Genomic DNA, 27,157 nt, shown 5'->3' on the forward strand with positions numbered 1-27,157 from the left:
CAGACACTGTGCTCAGCACTGGGGATAGAAAAAAAAGCAAAACGTCCCTATTCTCAAGGTGCTTATGATGGGGTACTTGGGCCCCAGCCCTAAGATCATGTCTCTGGAAGTCTCCCAATTTCTCAGTAAGCTCCTGTCCTGTGAGAAAATTCCCTCCTGTTGCAGAACACATTCTCTTATCAGAAAAGAGGGGTACCTGGCCCAAGGAGTTTGTCTCTGGCTGGCCCAAGGACTCTTCTTTCTGCCAGATACCCAAGGTCCATGCCTCCGACAACTCCCTCAATGGCTGGTATACTCCCTACGCTTTCCCATCCACAGTTCCCAAAGACACCCAGACCCTTAGATTACCTAATTAATATCCATGGCATTCCTTTCCCATGCCCCTTTTCCATATAAATCCCAGCACCAACCTCAGTCTCTCACAGGTTCCTGTAAGGACCTTTGCCCGCTTTTGCTACAGCATTACAATAAACTCTTTGCCAATTGATTAAGAGAAGGCTTGAGTGTGTGAATTCATTCCAGGTAACTCTGCCTTGGCATTCTCTGGGCCCCAGTACCCCCAAACCCCGTTACTTACAGTCTAATGTGGGAGACAATAAACAAAGAACTATGTATAAGCAAGATATAAACAGGATAAATTGGAGATATATACAAGATATAAGGAAAGTGTGGGATATGTGAAAGAGATGAATACTGGACTAAATCAAGGTTGGTGAACAAAGCCAATGACAAGGGGAGGGACGGAGGGAGGGAAAGGAAGGAAGGAAACCAATGGTAGCCTAAACGGGTCACCAACCTGACAGCTCCCAAGTGACTTCAGACACCCAAGAACTACACAAAGTTAACCAGAAGCCCAAAGGCAATTTGGTAAAGGTGCTCCTCCAGCAAAGTAAACATCAGTGCAACCAGAAGCTGGTTGTAGCCTGCAAGTCTCTTGGTCTGGAGACAGCAAGACTGAACGGTTCTCTGGAAAAAGCAATGGGGTGATCAAAAAGTCCCACAGTGGAGACAGTGGAAATTGCAGAGAGTACTCATACCAGGTCAGCTGACACTCAGAGGCTCTAAGGTCCCTAATATCCTGTGCCAAGATGCCACAGAAAACAGTGAAGATCCAGAACTCAAAGATTCAAGTTCAGGGGAGGAGAGGAGAGAAGGTGATGGAAAGAGGAAAGAACCCTAAACCCAGGAGGTAGAAGTTAGCAAAAGAACTCAGGGGAACCAGGGCAAGACCAAGAGCACCAACCACTGCAGCAAAGGACAAAACCTCAATTAAGAAACTAAAGCTGGACAGAAGAGTAAAATTAAAGAAAATACCAACTAGTATCAAAAAGCATTGCAAATCTACAGATCTCTCAAATGGAAAATAATTTTGTAAAACTTTACAAGCACAGATTCAAAGGAAAAAATATTTTTATAAGTACTACATGAAGATGAATGAAGTACAAGATTTAAAAAATGAGGTCCCAGGGCTATGGGGCGAGGGTACGACAAGATGGCAGACTAACAGGAAGAAGTACAGTGAGCCTCTCCACCCCTAAATCATTTAAAGAGATCTAGAAAATGCACCAGACCAAACATGATGGGGAAATCCAAGAAACAACCACAGTGAGTTATTTTTCCATTTCAGATTGGAGAAAGCAGAGGTCTGTAGACACTGGAGACAGGGGTCTAGCCAAGGACACAAGACTATGCAGAGAATTATAATTCAGGAAGTGAAACCAAGGCAAAAGGAGGTCCCAGATCCACACTGGGAAACCACAGCCTCATGGAGGATGCAGAAACAGGTGTCAATTGGTGGTGTTGTTGGTCTAGGGTAGGTTGAGGAAGCAATCTGCATGTAGGGGTAGCATTCTGGGATAAGAAGTAGTTGCAGGCCTTGGGCTGCGTATTGAAAGAGGAATAAGGTCAGAAGTCATAAGTAGCTTTGTGGCTCAGATCCCAGATTCCATTTCTAGCTCGGAGTGAAGCCTACAGAGGAATAAAGAGGGCAGGATCAGCAGACATGAAAGAAACCTACCGCTTTCTCTCTCTCTGAACCAACAGGGCCACCCAGCTAGTTGAGTTCATCAGCAGTCTACTACTGCTCAGCCCCAACCTGTCAGGAACCTGTAGAGCTCAGACCAGAGGAAAGTAATCAGATTTTACCCTGGATCAGACCACTCTGGGAGATCAGAAAACTTGCAGATCTCTAGCCTGAGCTGTTTGTGAGATACAATAAGACAACATTCAATACCCCCCAAAAAGCAACAACAGGGCCAGCCCAGACATCCCTGCCATAAATGCACAGAGCCTGGCCCCAACATCAAGTCCACAGTCAAGAAGTAGGCTGGAAGAATAAGAAGAAAAAAAAAGCTGACTATAAGGAGTTGTTATGATAGGGATGCTTAGGACACAAACTCAGAAGAAGAGAATAACTCCAAAACGTCTGGAACAAAACCTCAAGGAAAATATAGCTTGGGCACAAATTAAACTCGAATTCCTAGGAAAGACGAAGCTTGAATTTTTTTTTTAAAAAAAGGGTTAAAAATGTTTTTATCAATGAAATGAGAATACTGGAGGAAAAAACTGGAAAAGAAATGAGAGCTATGGAAGAAAGAATTAGAATGAGAATTAACAACTTGGCCAAGAGACATAAAAACTTGCCCAAGCAACAAACTTCCTTGAAAATGAGAATGGACCAAATAGAAATCAATGAAACAACAAGAAATATTAAAACAAAATTTAAAATAAAAAAGTAGAAGAAATTTGCAAATGAAAACTCCCAGGAACACTACTGCTAATAATCAGTTTCCAGATTAAAGAAAAATACTGTCAAGCAGTCACAAAGAAAGAGTTCAAGTACCAAGGAGTTACAATAAGGACCACACATCATTTAGCAGCCACAACAATAAAGGAGCACAGAGGTAGGAATATAATATTTGAGAAGGCAAAGGATATATATAGGCTTACGGTCAAGAATAACTTACCCAGAAAACTGAGTATAATCTTATAGGGGAAAAATGTATCTTTAATGAAATAAAGGGCTTCTAAGCATTCCTGATGTAAAGAACAGAGTTAAGTAGAATCTTTTGACGTTCAAACACCGAATTTAAGGGAAACATAAAAAGCTAAATGAGAATAAACAATCATAGATTAAACAAGGTTAAACTGTTCATATTCTAATATAAGATGACAGATGTGTCCTCTCTGAATTCTACTGTCATCAGGCGTCACAGAGGGAGTCTAATTAGGCAGCTCAGTGAACAGAGCTCTGGACTTGGAATCAAGAAGACTTGAGTTCAAATTAAGCCTCAGACACTTACTAGCTCCAAAAAAAGGTTCCAAAAAAAATCTTATCAGACTAGAACCTCGGGCTGAATCTAGTAAATTGAAATTTAATGGGTATAAATGGTAAGTCTTACACCTGGACCAAAAAACAGCTTTGCATGTATAAGATGGAAGAAGTATGGCTAAACAGCAATTTCTCTGAAAAGGACCTGAGCACTTCAGTAGGCAACAGGTTTGAAAAAATCAACACCATTTGCAAGGCAGCCAAAAACACAATCTAAGGCTCCAATGATAGCAGCACAGGGTCTAATGCAAAGAGAGTGCCACTGCATTCTACCCTGGTCAGACAACATCTGCAGCCTTTTGTACAGTTCTGGTGTCACATTCTAGGAAGGACATTAATAAGCTGTAGAACAACGCGGATAGTGAAGCGCTTTCTGGAACATGACATAGCTTTGTTGAAGGGGGATTAATTAGATTTGTTTTGGTTGGCCCCAGAGGGTGCAGAGAAAGAACACGACTTCACGTAAGAAAATCCTTCCTAACAATTAAAACCATTCAAAAATGGAATGAGTTGTTGAAAATCTTCAAACAAAAGGTAGATGGTGGAGTCTTACTTAAGTACGGGTTGGAGTAGATGGTCTCTGAGCTCCCTTTTACCTCTGAGATTCTGTACCTTTTACATTAGTCTGATTCAAGCCCTCGTCATCTCTCACCTAAGTTATTCCAATATCCCTATCACTGATTCCCCTGCTTCCATCTCTGCCTCTCTAAAACTCAGCTTCTACCAGAGGTGACAAAATGATCTTCCTAAAAGTCAGGTCTCAATAGTTTACTCTTCTGGTCTAAATTCAAAGGGCTCTCTGCTGCCTCTCAGATAAAACATATACTCTTCAATTTGACATTTAAAGACCTTCTCAATCTGGCCCCAACATCCCTTTCCAGGTTTATTTCACTATGCTCCCCTTCACACACTCTACATATAAAAGCCAAGCTAAGCCAACTCACCTGGTGTTCCCCAAAACTCAGTCTGTGTCACCTCTTGAGTCCTGAAGCAAGTACACCTGAAATGTACTTACTCTCTCACTGTGGCCTCTTAGTTTCATTCAAGGTTCATCTCAGCCTCTTACAGGGAGCCTTTCCTAATTTTCTTCTTTCAGGATGTACTATCCCCATCTCCAAATTATCTTACATCCACTTATTTCTGTACCATCCCCCCACTCCAGTCCCTCACAGGAGAACTAAAGCTCCTTACTTGTGTTTTGACTTTGCATTCTTCAGCACTCAGCATGGGCGTTTACAAATTGCAGACAATAAATTTGTTAAACTGAACCCAGCACATGGTAGGTGATTTTAAAATGTGTTTCAAATTGAATTGAGTTGCAGGTTTCTTCAATAGCCACAGATAATTTCTTCCATAGCAAGAATAATCAAAGACAGAGGCAATTTTGCAAACCAAACAGATGTCAGGAAAAAAAAAGGTTAAAAAGCAATTCTTGGTAACTGCTGATGGTGGCAGGGATGCTCAAAACATAAATGCAGAAAAAGAGAATGACTACAAAATATCTATAAGCAAAAAAACTCAAAGAAAAACATACCCTGGGCAGAAATTCAACTAGAATTCCTGGAAGTGATGAAGCAAGAATTTAAAAAATGTTGACAAATGAAATGAGAATGCTTAAGGAAAAAAAATTGAAAAGAAATAAGAACTATAGAAGAAAGAATTGGAAAGACAATTAATAGCTTGGCCCAAAAAGTATAAAACCTGTCCTAAGCAACAAACTCCCTGAAAATTAGAATGAGCTAAATAGAAGCCAAGATCTTTATGGGGCAACAAGAAATATTGAAATAAAAGTCAAAAGACTGAAAAAATAGATGAAAATGGAAAGTAGATCATAGCAAAAACAACTGACCTGGAAAACAGATTAAGGAGAAAAAACTTAAGAATCAATGGACTATATGAACTCCATGACCAAAATAAGAGCCTAAACATCATATTTCAAAACTACCTATAGCTCTTAGAACCAGAGGACAATGTAGAAATAGAATTCACCAGACACCTCCTAAAAGAAACCCCAAAATGAAAACTCCCAGGAACATCATAGCCAAAACCTAGAGTTTCCAGGTCAAAGAAAAAATACTGCAAGCAGCCAGAAAGAACTAATTCAACTACAAAGGAGCCACAGTCAGGATCACACATGGTTTTTAGCAGCCTCCACTATGAAGAAGACTATAAAGAAGAGTTTGGAACATAGCATCCCAAAGCCAAGAATAACTTACCCAGAAAAACTGAGTATAATCCTACTGGGGGAAAAAAATTAACCTTTAATGAAATAGAGGACTTTTTTTTTTTTTTTTGGCTAGGCAATGGGGTTAAGTGACTTGCCCAGGGTCACACAGCTAGGAAGTGTTATGTGTCTGAGGCTGGATTTGAACTCAGCTCCTCCTGAATCCAGGGCCGGTAATCTATCCACTGTGCCACCTAGCTGCCCCCTGAAATAGAGGACTTCTAAGCCTTCCTGATGAAAAGACCAGAGCTGAGTAGAAATACTGAAGTTCAAGCATAAGAGTGAGGAGAGACATAAAAGTAAACACAAAAGAATGGGTATAAAGGACTAAATTATGATACACTGTTTACATTCAAATATGAAGAGATGATACATGGGTCCTATCATCAAGCACCACAGATACAGTCCAATTAGACAAGGCCTGGAATATAGTTCTCTTATGTCTTAATAATATTAAGGAAAAAAACAGAAAGAGAGGGGAAGAGGAATACATGGGGAGAAGGAAAGAGGGCGAGAAAGGAAGGTTAGGGAAAATTATCTCATAATCAAAGTATGCAAGCAGACATCTATACAAACAAGGAAGTGGCTGACACTTGAACCTCACTCTCTAGTCAAAAGAAGGAATACACACACACAAACACACACACACACACACACACACACAGAGTTGGTTACAAAAATGCTTTTCATTCAACAGGAAAATAAGAGGGAAAGAGGAGAAGGAGGGAAGGGGAATTTGAGGGCAGATTCAGAGAAGCATTTGCCCTAAGCAAAACGAACTAAGGATGTACAAAAATATTTATAGCTCTTTGTGAGGTGACAAAGAATGGGAATCTGAGAGGATGTCCACAGATCAGGAAATGGATGAACAAGTTATGATATATAAATGTGATGGATTATTATTGTGTTTTTAACAGTGCAATTGATCAATCGTGATTCCAGAAGACTAATAATGAAACATGCTATCCACTTCCTAATAGAGAAGTGAAGGGCTCAGAATGAAGAATGAGACACAATTTTTTGGAAACAGCCAATGTAGAATTTTATTTTGATTGACCATACATATTAGTAATAGGTTTTGTTTTTCTTGTGTTCTCAACTGGGGGAAGAGTGCAGTGGAAAGATCAGAAGGCATATTTTGGCTGATTAAAACAAGTCTTTTTGAAAAAGCAAATACTTCCTGATTATGATTACTCAGCTGAAATGAGACATCAGAGGGAACATTAAATTAGAATAAACAAACTTTGGGCATAGTAACTACAGACCTCATGGATTATCAAAGCTTAAAACATGTAATATCAGAACTGAAAGGCACTGTAGGACAAAGACTAAAGGCGGGAGTACCTTAGCCACAGAATGTCAGAACAAGAAGGGACTCTAGAACAAAGAATGTCATAGTTTCAAACTACCGTGGATTCTAGAATGTTAGAACCAGAAGCTATCTTAGGGAATACTTAGGGATTCTTAACTTCAGGTCTGTGAACTGATTTTTAAAATATTGTTTATAACTCTTTCAATATAATTTATTTCCCTTGGAATCCTATGTATTTTAATTTACGCATTTAAAAATACTCTAAGAAGGGATTCAAAGGTTTCATCAGACTGACAAAGGGATCCATGACACAAAAATGGTTAAGAACCTCTGAAACAGTCAAACTCCCTTACTTTCTGGAAGAGGCTAGTGAAGAGAAATAAATAGTCACTCTCACAAGATGATATAAAAACATCAGATTTCATTCCTGGGACTTTGCTCAATGTTTTAGGCAAAGTTCTTTAATAAAAAAGGACAAATTAAGGATCTGGGCATCTATTCGGGCATGGATTCAAAAACTGTCACTTTAGTGACCTAGGTTGAATCACTAGCTTCTCTGGGTCTCAGTTTCCTCTATAAAATTACTCAACTGACTTCTTAGTCTTCCAGTTCTAAATCACTGATCCTTTAAGCCCATAAAGCAAAGAGACCTAAGCAACATCAAGAAAATCACAGGATCATAGGATTTTAGAATTAGAGAGAGCCTTAGAGATCATCTGGTTGAACCTCTGCTTTTATAGATGAAGAAATGGGCTCATTCAGAAGGAAAGTAATTTTCCTAAGGACATGGTTAGTAAGAAGCCAAGCAAGATTTTAAACCCAGGTCTTCTGAGTCCAAATCAAGTACTCTTCCACAGTATGCTGAAACCTGACCATAAGGGAGATATCACAATCTTGTCCTACTAGTTGCCAAGATTGCTACAAGGATAAAATGAGATGGGTCATCAAAGTGGTTTGGAAAAGTATCCACTCAGCTCTTTTCTCAGGCTTGGTTCAGGTGTACTCTGCTGCAATGACAACCTTGAGACTTGGTAAGGATGGCTGGACTCAATGGGTTTGGTCACATGGATTACTGGTGCCCTGGGCTGCATTCACCTCACACACAGTGATGCTATGGCCATCAATGAACCCTTACTGACCTCAACTCTGTGGCTGTTATGTTTCAATGTGAATAGTAAGTTCTTGGGCACTGCGCTGCCAAGGGTGAGAATGGAAAGCTGGTGACACTGAGGTGGAGGATGCTAGAGAGGTCATAAGATCTTCTCCACTGCAGAAAAGGTTGGGGATTCTCCTGAAGGATCATCAACCTTGTTGACTTTCTGCTGATGCCTCCAGGTTTGTAAAGGGAATGTACCACAAGAAATATGATACTTCCCTTAAGATTATCAATAACACTTCTTGCGCTACCAACTGCTTGGTTTCCAGCCAAAGTCATCCATGGCAACTAAGGGTTGGAGAAGCACTTGTGACCACACACTACCAGAAGACAGTAGATGGCTCCTTTGGCAAGTGATGGCCTGAAGGGTTTGGTGCTGCTAAGGCTTTGGTGGACAAGGCCATTGCTGAATGAGTTTACTACTTTCATCACATCTGTTGTGGAGCTAGATCTGATGATCAAAGAAATCTGCCAAATACAATGAAATCAAGAAAGGGAAGTAACAAGGACATGAGGGGCGATTGAAGGACATTGTGGGCTACACAGAACGCTAAGATACATCCTGTAATTTTAATAGCAATATCCACTCTTCTGCTTTTAATGCAGTTATATTGCCCTTAATGAATATTCTGTCAAGCTCATTTCCTGGTGTGATAATTAGTATGGTTATAATAATTAAGTAGTACATTTTATGATCTATATGGCCCACAGGGAGTAAGTAGAAAGACCTGGATCTTTATCTCCAGGCAAAAGAGAGAGACCACTAGGGAGACCATATCCAATATCTATTACCTTATACTGGGGATCACATACCCCACCTACAGTCCTTGCCCCAAGGTATCTATGTAGTAAAGGACAGAAGCAGAGAGTCCTATGTTCTGTTTATATTATTAATAAAGTTAACACCCTATTCAGTGGATAAAATTTTTTAAAAAGGAGAAAAGGTAAACATCCCCCTATACAAATCCGATGTACCATTAAAAGGAAAACTAATGTTTAAAAAAATGCTTAAACAAAAGCTCTTCCACTAAAAAAAGATTGTAAATTTCCCATGAAAATTGCAGTTCTTGAGTTCTTCAAAGTCTCTTTTGAGCTTCAAAGTCTCAGAAAATGATCAGAATCCTGAACTAGAATTAGAGGAAGGGCAAAGGGTTAAAATTCAGTCATCTGGTCTCCTCTTCCACCAAGAGGAACACATCAATACATTAATGGTGAAACAGAAAACTGCTAGAATCTTGTTGGACACAAATGTATGGTGTTATGAAAAAGAGCTTGGGCTTCAGAGTCACAGGGGCTGCACCGGAGTCCGAGCGTGGCTGTCAGGGTCTCTGTGAAGCCTGCTTAACTGTTCTGGGCTCGACTTTACTCACTGATAAAAAACAAATACAAACAAAACCAGGGTTCTACCTGGATGACTTCTTAGTAGAAGCCCTTCTAGCTCCAGATTTTATGATCTATCCTCCTCTAAGTCATTAGTATAATTACACCCTTTGACCAATGATCCTATCATTGGAAATACTTTGTTTTGGGGCTCTAGACCTGTGATTTCCTCACTACAGGGAGCTCCCAATGAGGAAATTCCCTCTACCAAAGCAGATCTACAACAACCATGGAACTTCAGAGTCTGACAAAGGTGTTTGGGACAATGAGAGGTTAAGCCCCAAGGGTTATGGAATGTGTCAGAGATGGGAATCAAACTCTGGTCCACCAAGGCTAATTTTCTACCTTCTAACCCACAGTTCCTCTCACTATTTGGCATGTATTCCAAGAGTATCACTATGGAAAAACAGCTCTGTTAAACATATTTATATGTAGATCTAAGTTAGTATAACAGCATTATTTCTAACTGTAAGGAACAGGAACCAAACTAAATGTTCACTAATTAATAAACAGATTGATTGCAAATCAATGAAACTGAATATTACAGAGATAGAGACTGGCCCTGTAATTTCACTAGTATAAGAAACTTCTCGATGAGGAAACTGCCTCTTAGCAATGAAGGCTGGCATCTTCTCAGCAGACCAAAATCTCAAGAGTTTTCAGTGAGGGGTTAAGCGACGGGCCCGGGGTCACAAAATCAGGATATGTCAGAGGTAGGTCTTGGACCCAGGTCTTCCTGGCATGGAGGATGGACCTTTATCCATTAACCATGCTACCCTTCAATGGAATGACAACAAAAATTATAACGAGAAATATAAAAAGAGCTGGAAATACATGGATGATACAGAAGCAATATCAGAACACTGAAGACATGTCTAAATAATAAAAAACTACACACAAATGTAAGAATGAATGAAGAGAAAATGGAAGGCAAAAGAGAGTAGCTAAAAAGCTATTACAGACCTATTACATAGTATGCAGAAAATATTTTACAGACAAATATTTGAAAGTGCATAGATATTTGGTTTCTTAATTTACAATGAAATGCAAAGGGAGGGAAAGCTAAACGACGTCTCTGGTTCCATTACCCTCTCCTGAACCTCCAGATCAGCACTCTGCACAAACTGAGGAAGTCGGTCAATCATCAGCTGGGTGATCTCCTGGGCTGCTTCCTTTTCCTCACTCTGTTCCTTCTGCTGCAGAATGGATGCATATAACTTCACCATATTCTGCACATACACTGCTTGGATGTGACCTGGTAAAGTGGTGACTTTAGGTCTCAGCATGGCTTCTAGAGTCTGATGAGGCTCCTGAAGGTGTCTGAAATGACGGAAAAAGAAAAGGTCTGTGATTAAAATTCTACTGTTGAAGAGATTTGGTTTTCTTCATCTATGATACTTTAATTGCATAGGTGTGGGCACTTCAATGACTCATACTTGTATGAATAAAGGTCCTCCTTTCACCAAGACAATCTTTATTAGTTGCTATAGGTGAAAAGAAAAATCGCATAGTGGTCTCCATGTCACGATGAGTCTCTCCATACTCAGCGAGGCTGGTCTTTGAATGACAAAATTTGTGAATGAGACCCTAACCAAAGTCTCTCCTGGTTGGTAGGACCAGCCAGAATTTGTGCTTCATGAGGCACTGGCTTCCAGAAATGAGTCATCTTCCCATCACAAGGAGTCAATCAATCAACAAGTATTTCTACTACGTGTCAGGTACTGTGCTAAGTCCTGAGGTTACAAGTACAAAGAATAAAACAATCCCTACTCAAAAGGAGTTTACATTCTAAAGGGGGTAAATAAAAATTAAAACAAGTTTGGGAGAGAGGGAACTAGCAGTTGGGGGAATGAGGAAAAGCTTCACGCATAAAATGGTACCTGAGCTGCATCTTAAAGGAAGAGACTATGAGGAGGGAGAAAGGTCAGGGTTCAAAGACATGGGGACAGGAGATCAAGTATTACGTGTGAAGAACAGAGAGAAGGTCAGTTTGGCTGGACTTCAGTGGGGGAGGAGTAAAGTCCAATGAGGTTAGAAAGACAGGTTAACACCAGGTTGTGCAGAGCTTTAAAAGCTAAACAGAGGAGCTTATATTTGATGCTAGAAGCAACAGGAAGCCACTGGAGTTGATTGAGTAGAGGAGTCACATGATCAGATCTGCATTTAAGGAAAATTACTTTGGCAGCAATGAGTGGGAGGGACTAGAGTGGGTAGAGACTTGAGGCAGAGAAGAATTTAGAAAGCTGGTACAATAATCTGAGTGAGAAGTGATTGGGGAGGGAGAAGGAGAGACAGAACTAAAATGGTACCTACGTAAGGGAAGAGAAGAGGTCAGATGCAAGATACTACGGGGAAGGTAGTAAAAGTAAGATCTGGCAACTGAGGAACTGCAGAGTGAAGAAGAAGGAGGAGCACAGGATAACATGGCAATTACAAACCTAAAACACTGGAAAGACGGTGGTTCCTTCACAGAAATAGGGAAATTTGGAAGAAAGAAAGATTTAGAGGGCAAGATAATGAATTTGGTTTTAGACAAGTTGAATTTATGATGTCTATGGGACATAGAGCTTAAATCTCCAGTAGGCATTTGGTTATGTGGGACTCAAGTGTATGGGACGAGCCAGGGTTAGAGCCACAGATCTGGAGTCCTCTAAACAGAGACAAACTCCTGGAAGCTGCTAAGTTGCCAAGAGAGGTTACAGAGGGAGGGGCACTAGCAACAGAAGTGAGAAGAAGGGATCATATGGCCCTTTAAGATAAGGTGCCAATTCAGAACTGTGTACTTGGACTGAGGAAGAAAACTTGCCAAAAGTTGTAAGCAAAGCTGTGATTAGAAACCAGAAGTGAATACTTCCCCTTATAACACAACTTCCTTTTTAAGTAACTGACTTACTCAGAGAATTCTCCACAGATCCAAGCTGCAGCATAAAGCACCTCACAGATTCCATTCCTTTGGGTGTTACTGGCTATCAAGTGAGCATTATCCAAAAGCATGGCCATTTGGGAAACAGCAAATTTTCGAATGGCTTTGACTCGGATGGCGACATCCAGCATCTGGGCAGCAATGAGGTGACCGTGCCGAGTTCCTTCCAAGCGGGTAAGCTCTACCAGAATGCTTATGTACCTATGGAGGCAGAGGGGACCACCGAGTCTAAGTTCTCCAACAAGACAGAGAGGTTTTTGAAAAGTCCAAATAAGAAAAATCAGGAAACTGACCATTCAAAGTTGGTGATGTATTGGTAGTTGGCCTGACTACATATGTCAATGATTTTGGTCAGCAGCTCATCCCTGTAAGTTGTTCCTTCTGCTTTGTCCACATGAATCATCAGTTTCTTCACAATCTCCATTAAGTTCTTCTTTGATACCTGTGGAAAGAGAATGCATCAACTACCAGGATTTCCAATAAGAACCTCCTCAGTATCTGGATACCCTGAGAGCCCTGGCTGAATTCCTGTTTAAATTGTCTTTAACGACCACTCGGGTATAAGGAAGATTTACCATGTGAAGCCAGCTTTCATAATGTGTTGTGCTTTACCAGAATGATTATGTTTAATGAGAAAAAGATACTTATGACAGAAAAATCTTTGAATTATGGGTTTTACAAATCTTATTTTTATCAGTACCCTTTGTTTTTATATCACATTTATTTCTGAATCTCTTCTCCTTCTCCTACACAGTAAGCTGTCTCTTTTAATAAAGATTTTTTTAAAAAAGGAAAAAAAATCAGTTTTGCACAATTAACCAACACAGCAACTGTATGAAAATAAATGCAATATTTTCCTATTATTTTTCAGCATTTTGAAGACAGGCTAGTAAGGATAAAGTAATGTATTTTGTATGATATGCTATATTAAAAAATTTCTCTGGGTAATGAAATATGCCTTAAAGTGATACAACTCTTCAGAGGCTTACCTGACGTTTCGGGAAAATTCTCGATTTTTAGAGTTATCATTCTTTCTTTAAATAACTTGAAAATATTAAACTCACACAACAAAAGCAGAGAATATATGGAACACAGGAAATGTGTGACAGGAAAAATCTGGCACACATTAGATCCACACATTAACAGGTAATTTGGTAGTTATAAAATATTATAGGTTAACGCATTCAAGAAAATGAATGAAAAAGATCTACCTACCATTCCATAAAGAAGGTCTAATGCTCTAAGCCGAATAGATTCATCCTTGTCATCCAAACACTGGAGAATGAGATCCTTATGGGACTGAACAGACTTAGGATGAGTTTTCAGGATTTTGGACATAGCAAGCAATCCCAAATACTTTACTAGTGAAAAAAAGCACAAAATAATTTCTGTTATTTGTATGCACAATTGTAGTAAGCACTATAAAGAGGGAATAAAATGTAGTCTCTAACTTTTAGAATCTCCTAAGCTAAAACAGACAATTTTGTGCACGATTATAATCAAATTACATATTATGAGAACAGTAACCTACCCAACAAACATTTAGGAGCTTTCAATGTGCAAAGTACTACCATGGAGATGAACATAAAGATAAAATGAAAAACAACCAACCAGCTAATGACTAACCTTACCAAGAATGGATGTCTAATACTCAATGTAAACTGAAGCAAGAGGCACTGTGCTCATCTCCGGGGAGTAGATAAGACATTGTGTCCTCAAGGAGCTTACCATTTAGTATCGCAGAGAAGTACAAACTCAAACACTACCTTGCTCTACATTAAAGTCCTACTCAAATACTTCACTACGGCAGAGGTGACCCTGAATTCTTGAAGTCCATGTTGGTGCCGTACAAAGTCTAGAAAGTTCTACCATTTTGAAGAGGCTCTGAATATTATCCGAAACAGACTGTGAATGCTGCCCAAGGCCCATACTAGTCAAATATGGGGAGATTCATCACTCCTAAGCAGGCCGCTAGGTGGTGAATTCAATGAACCTGACACTCATCACCTCACCCTCCCAAGTATAAAATAGCTCTCAATCCTGTGTAACTTCCCTTAGTTTCTGCAATGACTGTGTCTGGCTGGCAGAAAAAGAGCCAGAAGTTTTAGATCACCTATAAATCATTGATATTCTAAATGTCATTTCAATGACTGAGTCAAATTAAGCCTCAAAGAATTAAATAAAATCAATATTAATATTCTTGTTATAAATGAAACCATAAGATATAACAAACTTTTAGCTAAATGGAAGTACTGTTCAACAATTCTCCTAGGAAAGGCAAACAAAAGAGCTGAGAGTTGGTGTTATAATATCATCAGCCTCTTTTGACCCTATTCACATGATGCTGAAAAAAGCTGGAGAAAATCACAAAACCATGCTCACAGAGTCCAAGCAAATTTATGTTATATTATCTCAACTGGGCCCTCACTGTGGCAAGGCAATCCTTTTCCCACTAACTGCAGTCGCTCTTCCAAACCTTTTCATCCTTCCTCAAACTTCCCATGGCTCCCCCCTACTCTACCCTCTTAGCTGAGAATTTTGCCCCCTATTTCAGTGAAAAATTGAGACCATTTGCTTGAGAAGTTCTTCATCTCACCTCACTCAGACACTTTCCACCACTATTTCGGCCCTGTCTCACACAAAGTGGTGATCCTTTCCCAACCAAGGTAAGGCCCTCCATATGCATACATGACTCCATTCTACTCTGTCTTCTCCATCAGACTGCCCCTTCGAGCAACTGAACTCCCTCACTAATCTTCAACTGCTTCCTATCTATTAGCTGGGGGGTCTAGAAAGTTCCAGGGGCTAGGGGTGTCAAGAAGAGTGAGAAGGAAAATAGGGGAGGAAAAAAGGCTGAAAGTACCAAAGATTTTAGGAAGAAGAAATCTCAAAGACTCTGAATATAAACAGATAAACCAACAGGAAAAACAGTAACAACAAATAGAAATATGTCCTCTAGATCTGATAAACCAGTTCAAGAACCTATGAACAAATACTGCAAAATAAAAGAAAATGATTCAACACTAAATGAGAGGACCCTGTGGAATTTGAGAGCATGGAACTACACAACATGTTGTTCCTGAGTTATCTGAAAGAGAAAGAGAAATATGAGAGCAGAATTTATGTCCTACACATCAAAAATAATGAGTAGAACAAAAAAACTGGAATCTGTAATGGCAAACCTCAACAGAAAAAACAGAGAGAGAGAGAAAACACTAGATTGAGAATCAAATACACAAAAGTGAAGAACAAACAAGAAGAGAAGCCAAAAACAAATAACAATAAAAGAAAATATGCTTATAATACCAACAAAACATACTGATCTTGAAGACAGGATGCTTAGAGACATCGAGAGCCATCTTAGAGACCTAAGATCTTAGGTCTCCTAGAAGAACAAGAGAGCACAAAAAAACCTTAACAATATAATGAAGGAAATAATAAAAGAAAACTACCTAGAACTTCTGAACATAGGAAACGAAATTCCAATAGAAAGAATCCACAAATCATCTCTCCCCCAAAAAAACTCCGAAGGCTGAAAATTTAGTCAATCAATATCAATGATCATTTATTAAGTGCACTGTGCTAAGTGCTGGGGATGAAAAAAAGGGGACAAAAGATAGTCCCTTCCCTCAAGAAGCTTACAATCTAATTGCAGAGACAAATATATATCTATCTATATATCTATATCTATATAGATATATATATAGATATATAGCAAGCTATATACAGAATTAATAGTAAATAATTAACTGAGAGAAGGCACTAGAATTAAGAGGGGTTGGGAAAGACTTACTGATAAAGATGGGATTTTAGTTGGGACTTAAAGAAAGCCAAAGAAGTCAGTAGGCAGAGTGTTCTAGGCATGGGGAACAGCCAGAGAAAATACCTGGAGCCAATAGAAGGACTGTCTTATTCATGGAAGAGCCAAGAGGCCAGTGTCATTGGATAGAAGATTACATGTAAGGGAGTAAGGTGTAAGAATGCTAGCGAGGTAAGAGTAAACTAATGAAGGGCACAGCCTTCAAGCAGACCATTTTGTATTTGATCCTGGAGGCAATTGGGAGCCATGGGAGTTTATTTAGTGAGGCCATTTGCCATGAGCTCCCTCTTTCTCATCTTCTGTCAATCAGATGGTTTCTGTCACTAGCTACTCCTTCACCCCTGTTCCAAATGATAAAGATGAACCTCTTACCTAGGCTAACTCCTCTAACTGTTCAAGCAGTCCATTCCATCCCCTCTTTTCCAACAGATTGCCCCCACCATCATTTTTTTTTCCAGTCTCTCCTGGTCCGTTAGCTCATTCTTTACAAACATGTCCACATCTCCCCTATCTTGACAAAAGTCTCACTTGATCCTTTTCTTCCTACTATTGTCCTATATCTCTTTTGCCCTTTTGTGGCTACATTCCTTGAAAAGCCTATCTACAATAGATGTCTCCATTTTTTCTCCTCTTACTCTCTCCTTAACCCCTTATAATCTGGCTTTCTAACCTTATCATTCCACCAAAACTGCCCTCTCCAAAGTTACCCGTGGTCTCTTGGTTGCCAAAGTCAGTGGTCTTTTGTCAATCTTCAGCTTTTCTGCAGCCCTTGATACTGTCAATCACTCTTTTCTCCTTAAGACTCTCTTCTCTCTAGGTTTTTAGGATACTACTCTCTGGGTTCTCCTCCTACCTATCTGTATACTCTTCCCTCCCCTCCCCCCCCCGAGGCAACTGGGGTTAAGTGACTTGCCCAGGGTCACACAGCTAGTGAGGATCACATGTCTGAGGCCAGATTTGAACTCAGGTCCTCCTGACTCCAGGGCTGGTGCTCTATCCGCTGCGCCACCTAGCTGCCCCTCCTCCTACCCATCTGACCATTCATCTTTTGTCTCCTTTGCTGGATCCTTATCCAGATCACATTCTCTAGCTATAGGTATCCCTCAGGATTCTGTGCCGGGCCTTTTTCTCTTCTTACTCTATACTACCTGACTTGGTGATCTCATCAGCTCCCACGAATTTAAATTAAATTTAAATTACCATTTCTATGCTGATGATTCTCAAATCTACTTGTCCTCTCTGCTGACCTCCAATATCACATGTCTAACTGCCTTTCAGACATCTCAAACTGGATGTCCGGTAGACATCTTAAACTGAACATGTCCAAACCAAACTCATTATCTTTCCTCCTAAACCAGAGATGGAGAACCTATGGCCTCAAGGCCACATGTGCCCCTCTAGGTCCTCAAGTGCAGCTTTTTAACTGAATCCAAACTTCACAGAGTCCCCTTAATATAAGGATTTGATCTGTAAAACTTGGACTCAGTCAAAACCTATGGCCTCAAGGCTGCAAGTTTCCCACCCCTGGTAAATCCTCCCCCACACCTACCTTCCCTATTACTGGAGAGTCTCTCATGCTGGCAACCCAGAAGCTGCTTCACTGGATTCCTCATTATCTTTCACCAACCCCTTCCCCCTATCTAAGCTGTCGCCAAGGCCTATAGATTTTACATCTGCAACATCTCAAATACACTTCCTTCTCTCTTCTTAACATTGCCATCAGTCCAGTATAGGCCCTCATCACCTCATGCCTGGATTACTGCAATAGCTTACTGGTGGGTCTGCTAGTGTCTGGTCTCTCCCCATTCCAGCTCATTCTCTGTTCCAGTCCCCAAAGTGATTTTTTCTAAAGCACAGGTCTGATTGTGTCAGACACACACCTCCACCCCACCAAAATATGAGGCAAGGACCTCAGCTGAGATAGTGGTAGAAGGAAGGAGCTATATGAGGTTTGAGGAAGGCTCAAAAGGTTTGGAAGAACTCTGGTGGGGAGTGGGATAGTGAGCTGATTAAGTCCACCTTCATCTTAGTGGCTTCTGTCTGAGTCTAGTCCCCAATTTATCCTGGATATATCTTGTTTGCACATAAGTTGTTCGTATATTGTATCTCTGATTGGACTTTGAGAACTCTTTGATTTTGATTGTTTAAAAAAATTTTTTTGATTGCTCTTTGAGAGCAGAGACTAAGTTTTTGCCTTTTGTTGTATCCCCAGTGCTTAGTATAGTGCCTAGCACATAGGAGGCACCTAATAAATTCGAGCTGACTGACTGAAACCAGAATTTAAATATGCTAATATTAAAAAACAAGAAATGAATAAAGAAACAGACACTGGCACAGTCTATAACTATTTCCTATAAAGTTTAACCAAGGTAATGCAAATACCACAACAAGGAGACTGAAAGAGCATAAAACTGCCTCACCTGATTGGCATTTGATCTCCCTGCCAAGTGAAGGGCAATATGGCAACCAAGGTCAACAAGGAAAACAAGCTTGTGGAAAGCTTGGCAAAGACGCAAGTAAGCCAAATTATCAGAAAAAAAGATTTCAGGATAAAAATGGAAGGAGAAAAAGAGATGAACAAAAAAATGGGGAAAGATCTGTTAAATTTGGCTTTCGTATAAGTTTTTGCCAAAAATTCCACTGAAGCCACACCATTTGAACTTTAACATCATAGTTCCCAAAGTATTGCAAGAATTAGAAATGGTACTTTTAGGAGCAGCTAGGTGGCGCAGTGGATACAGCACCGGCCCTGAAGTTAGGAGGACCTGAGTTCAAATCCGGTCTCAGACTTACTAGCTGTGTGACCTTGGGCAAATCACTTAACCCTGATTGCTTCACTAAAATTAAAAAAAAAATGGTATTTTTAAAATGGGAAGAGCAAAGATGTTGACAACTCTGGCCTTGGAGTCAGGAGGATATGAGTTCAAATCCAGCCTCAGACACTTAACACTTACTGTGTGACCCTAGGCAAGTCACTTAACCCTGACTGCTTCACCTAAAAAAAGCAAAAAAAAAAAAAAAAAAAAAAGATATCTGAACTGGAAAAAAAATCACTGAAAAAAAGATACTACTGGAAAAAAAAACTATAGAGGAAATTAGTCACTGCTTTCCTCTCTCTTATAAAATCCTTATGCAAAATACTAAAATACATAGGATATCTTTGATAAAAACATGAGGGAAAAGGCTTTCTCAAACAACAGTTCACATTGTTATAAGACATATAGCTGACTTAAAGTTGTAGAGATCCCACTATGCTAACACTTTATTGGCCACCTTAAGGCCAATGGAAAGATGTTTGGTGGGAATAAAAAAGTTATATCATAACACCAACAATGAATGGAATACAAAAAGTGACATATTCAAGACATCAACAAAGATGTATAATTGCAAAAGGAAGCAGACTGGTCATGCAGAGAGCACAAAGGCTAACCAAATGCTGAAAAAATAACCATATCATGTGAAGAGTCCTAGAGGAATACTCTCCCATCCTGCTGGCTCACTGGGTAGATTCCTTGCAAAGGATTTATTGGAAATCATGAACAGAATTCTCACAGATCAGATGGCTCAGACTAATGGCAAACTACCATTCAAAAGAGTGCAGACATCAATGAGGCCACAGATCCATGAAAGTACTTTGAAATAGATGTGTAAAAGCGAGGTACCAACAAAATGCTAAGTTCAAAGGAGGATGTCAAAGTATTCACACTTCAAGGCAGTAAGTGGAAGGTAGATTTATTTTTGCTTTATACTGATTGTAAGACTGGTACACTCAAATTTGGAAAGATAATCTTAAATAGAACAGAAATGAAATCCATAAAATTATCAACAGCAAACAAACGTAATCACCCAATACTATTCTGCAGGACATGGGATACTCTGAACCTGAACCCTGAACATAGGACATCTTCTGAACCCTGAGCAGGTAAGTTGAGAATAAAAAGAACATCATCAATAACAAGTACAATATTTGTGAAACTCATCATTCCAAGAGGTGGTCCTGACAGGAAATAAAAATGACAGCAGAAAGGATCTGTATAACTTCATGGATAATAGGACCCTTACTGGCTCAGAGAAGCTGGATACATTTAACCTTTAAGGTTGATATCTGGGAAGAATACTGATGTGTCATATGGTCCTGGTTCAGAAAAAAAACATGGGTTGCATAAACCAAGCTGCTGACCCCAATTCTATGATCTTACAGTTATCAGTGGCCCAGGTGGTATAAATTTGCTTAGAGGAAGCTTTTTCCAGGGATTATACAAGGGATAAATTTAAAATAGTAAAATGGTATTTGAAGAATGAAACCATAGGAGAGTTACATCATAGAGAATCACCCTGACTCATTCACTTTGAAGGTTAAGATTTCTGGAAATTCTGTAGGAAAATAGAGGAGATGAAGTCTTCGAGAACCTTTAAACTTAAGAATCGTTTCATCTGTATGTTTCAGAAATCTGGAAAACCTTTCCTGACTACACCCAACTGATTTTCCTACCTCCAAAGTACTATGGTAATTATTCAATCTAACAGGCAGTTACTCCCATTATCTTGTGATATTTCTATTGTCTTAACCTGCTATTTTAACTAGGCACTTATTAACTTTATACATATTTATGCCTTTTCTCTCCAACTAGGGACCATGTCTTGCAGATCATACTCTACCTAACACCTGACAAAGATGTTATTGTTGTTTAGTCGTTTTCAGTCCTGTCTGACTCTTTGCAATGCCTTTTGGGGCTTTCTTGGCAAAGATACTGGAGTAGTTTGCCATTTCCTTCTCTAGCTCATTTTACAGATGAGGAAACTGAGGCAAACTGAAGTGACTTGCCTAGCAAGGTCACACAGGTAGTGAGTGTCTGAGGCCAAATGTGAACTCAGATCTTCCTGACTCCAGGCCCAGCACTCTTTCTACTGCACCACTTAGCTGCCCCATGTGGCAGACTATCTTGCATATATTAGATACTTAACAAACTTTTTTTCTATTTGACCATCAATTCTTTGCAGTAATAATGTCATGGGGGGAAAAGATAAGGGCATAAGGGAGGAAAAGAATCCTTGTTACTAAATGGTGATAATTTATTCAGAAAGATTTAGCTTAAATTTATTATATCTGGTTTCCAAAAGTCCTTAATATTAAGTCTATGCATTGACTGCTATCAAAGAGATGTACCTCCTTAGCAAAGAGATTATTTTTAAAAGAAAAAATATATGCGTGCAAATGTGGGTAAAAGATATTTTATGCTGCTTAGAAAAATAACGAGGAATGCCATCTGCTGTTCCTCCTAATTTATTAAAACTGTGTTTCCAGTAATTATTTTTATGATTTTTCCATATTCATTAAGGTTCAGAACAAAAGCATGTTTCTACAAGGCATAAATATTATTCTATGTTGGATATCATTTTGAAATTTCTTCATCATCTTCTGTCCAAATAGATCTTCCTTTAGATTTCCTTTCAGAGCTACTATTCAACAAATGAATTGGATCCACCCTCAAATTTCAGCAAGAGATGTCATTCCTTCAATAAAATGGGCCACGAATTATCTTAAAAAGCCACCTGTTACCTGATTCTGGAAAGTGTCTCAAACTGGTCACCCAAAAGTTATATATAAAGAAAACAATGTGGTAAAAATAAAGGAATAGCACCAAGAAGGGAGGATTAGAGAGGAAGAAGTGTAATAACTTACAATTTTGGTCTGAATCTTCTATTAATATTCTTAATTTCTGAACACAAAGCTGAAAAGAAAAGTTAAAGTCACTCATTATAGCTTCTAAAATTAGAGGGCTGTAATTTTTAGCGAGACAGTAGTCAACCCACAAGTCCTACAAGGGTGACTGCCCACTTCTCAGCACTCCATCCTCCCTAGCATTTCTTTCCTCTCCATCGCAGATAATTTAAAGAAAGCTTGCCCCCCTCTAGTCATTTCTATGCCCACCCCCACCCCCCAACAACAGAGATAAGCACTAGGGAAAAAAGGGTTCCTACAGAGACAGGCAAACATGCAATTCCTAGGGTAGCTGACTGCAATAAATAACAGCCAAAGAGCTCTTAGGGCCAACTCAAATCTTCTCTACTGTCGACTGTTAATTTTAACTTCAGCTAATTTTGTCCACTCCACTGTGGCTCACCAACCAGAAAACAATGAGCCAACTGATAACAGGTTATCTCTTTCTATGGATAATCTACTACTCTGTATCCATCCAATTTCTTTCATTACAACCCAGATGCAAAGAAGGAAATGACCATACCTGGATGCTGGCACTATGATTGGGCATTCCGGAAGACAGAGAAATCAAAACTGAAACAAACAGCACTAGTTAAATTTTCAGCTCGGACAAACCAAGAACCAAATCTCAAAAAATACAAACAATAGCAGAAGTGCCTCTAATTTGAGCCTCATAGTTTGCTTCTTTACAGGTGTACCAATATGCAAAACCATTAGCATCAGACACCCCTCAGCACAATTTTCAATTATCCGTAGCAAATTTTTAAAAGATGAATCAGCTTCCTTGTATCTTAAGAAATTTCCAGATTGCTCCCTATCACCATGTTATAAATGCAAAATGATTTTAAAAGTGCAAGTCAAATATAATTAAGGTGGTAAATGTGCCAAGATTTAGTTATGACACTTTCAAAAATCCCAACAGAAACACCTAGTGGAGTCTGTGTTGCTATAAACATCACTGCACCTGCTGATTTGCACAAATAATTAAGAACTAGCTCTATTTTCATACTTCACTTTAAAGACTTGTGATTTCCTCCTTGCATCAATGCATAGCGCATCATTCTTTTATGACTCAGTGGAGATTGTTTGATTCACTTTTCAGGCTGTGGCCTAAGAAATTCATCACCCTTCAAACAACCTGTTGAGACTCTGAATTGGGCTAGACATTAAGTCACTGTCCCTCTTGAGAGGCCTTTAAGAGAACCTACCAGTGTTTGCTCAGCTGATACAGCCTTTAAGATCCCAGGGTTATCTTTACACCATTAAGAAAAATTGAATACTACTTCAGTGGAGATATATTCATGTAAAAGTCAAAACTTAAAAACAAGTGTTATGTGGTGCCTATTCCCTATTGTTAGTCCATGACTCTAATACCCATGCTCACTCACTTCTACTCTAGACTACAAAGTAATATTCATGGATCTAAGGAATCACATCCTAAATCAAACTGACCATGAAACATTTTAATCTTCTAAGATGCAAATGGGACCTGTAAATGCTAAAGGATTCTGGAAGTATGGAATGCCATCCCAAAGAATATTGGACAATTTAGATTTATAATAAAAGGACATAAGGGACAGTCTGGAATAAAATAGAAGAAATTAAGTTTGCATTATTTTTAAAATACATTGAGAAGTTTAATGCCTGAACTTTGCCTTTCCACAGTAGTTGTGAATAAGACGCTAAAACTTTGGGGGCAGGAGGGAATGGAGAATAAGAGATTTTTCATCCTTTTATTTCATCCTTCCATCCTTTTCTGCAAGTTTTTGCCCCTGCCCAGAGTGGAACTATCCCACAGTCTTTTGACTGGAGCAGATGACATTGGGGTTAGTCAGCCAGGCTGGAGTCTTGTGTTTTTCTGCCCAAAGCAAAGCAGGCTAAGGGCTGGGGGAGGGAAAGTGTGCCACTCATCTACTTTCATACATAAAATATATGTATTTTTGATACCATAAGATTTTGAGGGGGAAGGGGTATTAGAGATTATCAGAGCAACTCCCTCAGTTTTACAAATGAGGAAACTGAGGCCCAGGGAGGTTAGCTGATTTGTCCAAAGTCACAAAAACAGGGAGAAGAATCAGTATTTGAAGCCAGCTTCTCCAACTTCAGTCTGATGACTTTTCCATAACAGCAAGTGGCTTCCAACAATTCAATATTTATTTTGATGGGAAAATATTACTGTCACTGAAATTTTTCTCACAGAATCCCTATTTACAATGCACAGAATAGTAGGGTTACATGGAACAATATGGGAAATGTTACTTTAGGGTACTCTTTATGGGCAGGGGACAGGAATAGGAATAAGGACTGGATATGTGATTTTCACTGTGTACATCCAAAGACTGTATTTGTCCTCCATGGCAAATTAAATGATTTTTAAGATACTCACATTCTTAGTCTAATTATGGCAAGAAAAAGGTATGATAATATGACTCAGGTCAGTCATGTAAAAGAATAGGCTTTACAACCTGGATATTATAATACTGCAGTTAACATTAGAGTTATCTTTGTCCCTGTTTTATCTCTCTACTAGTCTATTCATTTTATGAAGGCAAGATTCCAGTCTTTACTAAACTGTTTAATCTTCCCAGCACCCAGCTCAGTGCTCTGGGCACTTCTGGTACTTAATGAACATCTGCTGAATACAAACACGTAAATCCCGGGTATCAGGACAGGCTATATTATAAATTACGGGGGCAGTGACCCAGAGGCAGGGCCTGTCCCTAACAGGTTATTGTCTTCCTTTACCTCCACTTTTAAGTCTGTGGATTCTTTAGAATTGACCAGTTTTTAACAATAACTCCACATCTTCCAAAATTGCTAGCTCATCTGGGTTGGTGTACTATCAGTTCCACATTTTCTAGATTTTACTGTCTTCTATATAAAGCAGAACTTAAAAAAAAAACAAAAAAACATGGCTGGTTTTCAAAAGTCACAATTTTACTCCTTCTTCTCAGATAATAATTTGATTCTGTTTCACATGTTCTACAAAGTAGAATAATCAAATCCTCAAAGCAACAGGGAAGGAAAAGGACTCTTCAACTGAGGGTGGAAACGTTCTCACCCCACTTCCTGGGTAAGCCCAGTGAGTTCCACTCAGCAACCTGGGGTCTCATCTACAGGTCAAAGAATGGGGCTAAAGGGAACACCTTGCTCACTAAGCTTCTTTTTACTTTTTTCAAAGGTCTTTCAGAAAAGAGATCTTATTTTGTCTCATTCCTAAAAGGACCTTCAACCTCTTTGTTCCACCAAGGCTCTTTTTTAGTTTCTAAGTGGCAAAGCAGCAGCAGGTGAATGGTTTCAAGTTCAGTGCACAGTCACATCAATGCACATGGTAATGAAAAGGCTTCTTCTGGCCTCTGGGGCTCTCACTAATTTGATTAGATCTGATGTAATTAGAGCAGGGACTCAGTACTACCATATCCTTTCAAGCAAAAATTAAAAAGCATCTGTTTCATCAATGAGGGTATAGTTTCAGATAACATCTGGAGCAGCAGGCAGAAAAAATGAACTAAATTGTGCCCAGGTGTGTGTGCCAGAAACACTAGCTTCCCTTTACTTTCACACTGCTTGAGAAGAACATTGTTCTCTAATGGGAACACGGTCACTCCTAAGCCCATAGTGCAGATAATGGGCAGGTGTGCTTTCAAACACCACCATACAATTAGAGGATTAGATTAAGACAAAAGGTCAGCTTCACTTTGGTACTGGGGTGTAAAGTAACATTACAACAATAGAATGAAGTAGTAAAAGTGGATATTATGTCTAAAAATGAAGCTAAACAAATGAATTTCTTTAAAGGGCTTGACCAGTCTGTGAACACTAAGGGTAACGGAACAAACCACATAGAAGAGTCAGGAATCCTCGACTTGTACCTCAGAAGAGATGTCATCAGACTTGAATGCTAACCTGACTTCTCTTCAAAGCTTCCACTATGGCACCCACAAATACTAGTCACTCATGCTCTGCCTGTGAACGGGACCTTGCTCCTAGGCCACGCAGAGTTTCCCTACTGGCTGTTATCACTTGCTTTGGCAAGAGTGCGGCTTTGAGGGGAAGGAGGCACTAAAAAGCAGAATAAGGAGGTCTCCCAGTCGCCTTGATCTGTGCTTGAGAGAGAAGTGGCACACTGGAGCTCCTCTGTGGCATGAAATGTGAATTCTGGTCCTCACCTGCTATCACTGTGTTCACACATTCATAGAGGAGAGACATGGCAGAAGTGCTGAAAAGAGAGAGAGGCAACAAAATGACCAAGGGCCCTTTACAAATTTTAAACATCTCTGAAGCTCAAGGAAAACACTGCTCAGAAAGCAGCAAATTATTTGTGAATTCAGTGAAATGGGTATACTCAAATTCCTAATGTGTGCTTGTTTCCATCCAGTGTAACTCAACCTCGGGAAAGTTACAAATGTCTGTTTCTTAAAATTTCCACCAATCTATGATGCCATCCATACAAATGGAAAATCACACAAGCTTCTATGTATGAAAAATCTGCTGGCAAGAATAACAGCAACACTTTGGATTCATGCAACAATTTGCTTTTCAAAGCATTTCCAAATTCATCATCTCACATGACCCTGCTTGTGAGGACAACCTCTAAGCCTAGGTGTACCTGCCAACACTCTGGAAGGCAAAGTCAGGGGCAGGTGGCAAGTATTCTTGTTGGAGACACTTGAATTTTGAGGTCCAGAGCTCGAGAGGCTTGCCAAAGATGAGAACTTTGCACCCTGGATTTCTAATCCAGAGCTCTGTGACACTGTGGGTCTTCTCAAAGGATACATCCATGACCTGAGTTTGGTGACTGATTGTCCCTTGTCTTTGAGCTCATTACCTACTACGCTTAAGAACCAAATCATCCTGAAGATAAGAATCTATAAGGGTGGAAAAGATTGGGTCACAATATGGCCAACTTGTTTGTCATTGAAACAAAAATCTTTATGCATTTTTCCTATTTTTTATTAAAGTTTAAGATCTTTTACCTAAACAAGCTTTGGTTTCTTCACAAATAAGTCTTAAGTTCCCCCAACAAATACCTTTGACCAATGATCCAAAAGGATCTAACAGACCAGCATGTTTCTCCTTAACTTCAACATGGTAACTCCCTAGAAATATTAACGCAACCTGCATATCGGGCAAGAGGGAAGGGAGAAATACATAACTGTATTTTTTTATTTTGCATGTCCTCCCTAAAAATAAATACCATTGAGAGGCATCTAACACAGAAGTCATAGTAGCATTTATAAGTAACTAAAGTACAATAGAAATAGCACTTGATAGAGATCTGGGAGATAA

General features: G+C 39.4%; 1 protein-coding gene across 1 annotated transcript in view; it reads right to left on the reverse strand.

Annotated features, from left to right (window-relative positions):
* Positions 1–27,157, reverse strand: part of AP3D1 (adaptor related protein complex 3 subunit delta 1) — a 132,431-nt gene that overhangs the window by 36,325 nt on the left and 68,949 nt on the right. Inside the window, exons 9-15 of the mRNA XM_027853140.1 lie at positions 26,038–26,087; positions 22,392–22,441; positions 21,830–21,878; positions 13,542–13,687; positions 12,620–12,768; positions 12,297–12,527; positions 10,492–10,723 (exon numbers count right to left, since the gene is read on the reverse strand). Of these exons, the coding sequence (XP_027708941.1) occupies positions 10,492–10,723; positions 12,297–12,527; positions 12,620–12,768; positions 13,542–13,687; positions 21,830–21,878; positions 22,392–22,441; positions 26,038–26,087 (907 nt within the window). The remainder of the gene's footprint in view (positions 1–10,491; positions 10,724–12,296; positions 12,528–12,619; positions 12,769–13,541; positions 13,688–21,829; positions 21,879–22,391; positions 22,442–26,037; positions 26,088–27,157) is intronic.

This window comes from Vombatus ursinus, unplaced genomic scaffold (assembly GCF_900497805.2).
Source record: "Vombatus ursinus unplaced genomic scaffold, bare-nosed wombat genome assembly UNPS02009918.1, whole genome shotgun sequence".
In the NCBI taxonomy this organism is placed as follows: domain Eukaryota; kingdom Metazoa; phylum Chordata; class Mammalia; order Diprotodontia; family Vombatidae; genus Vombatus; species Vombatus ursinus.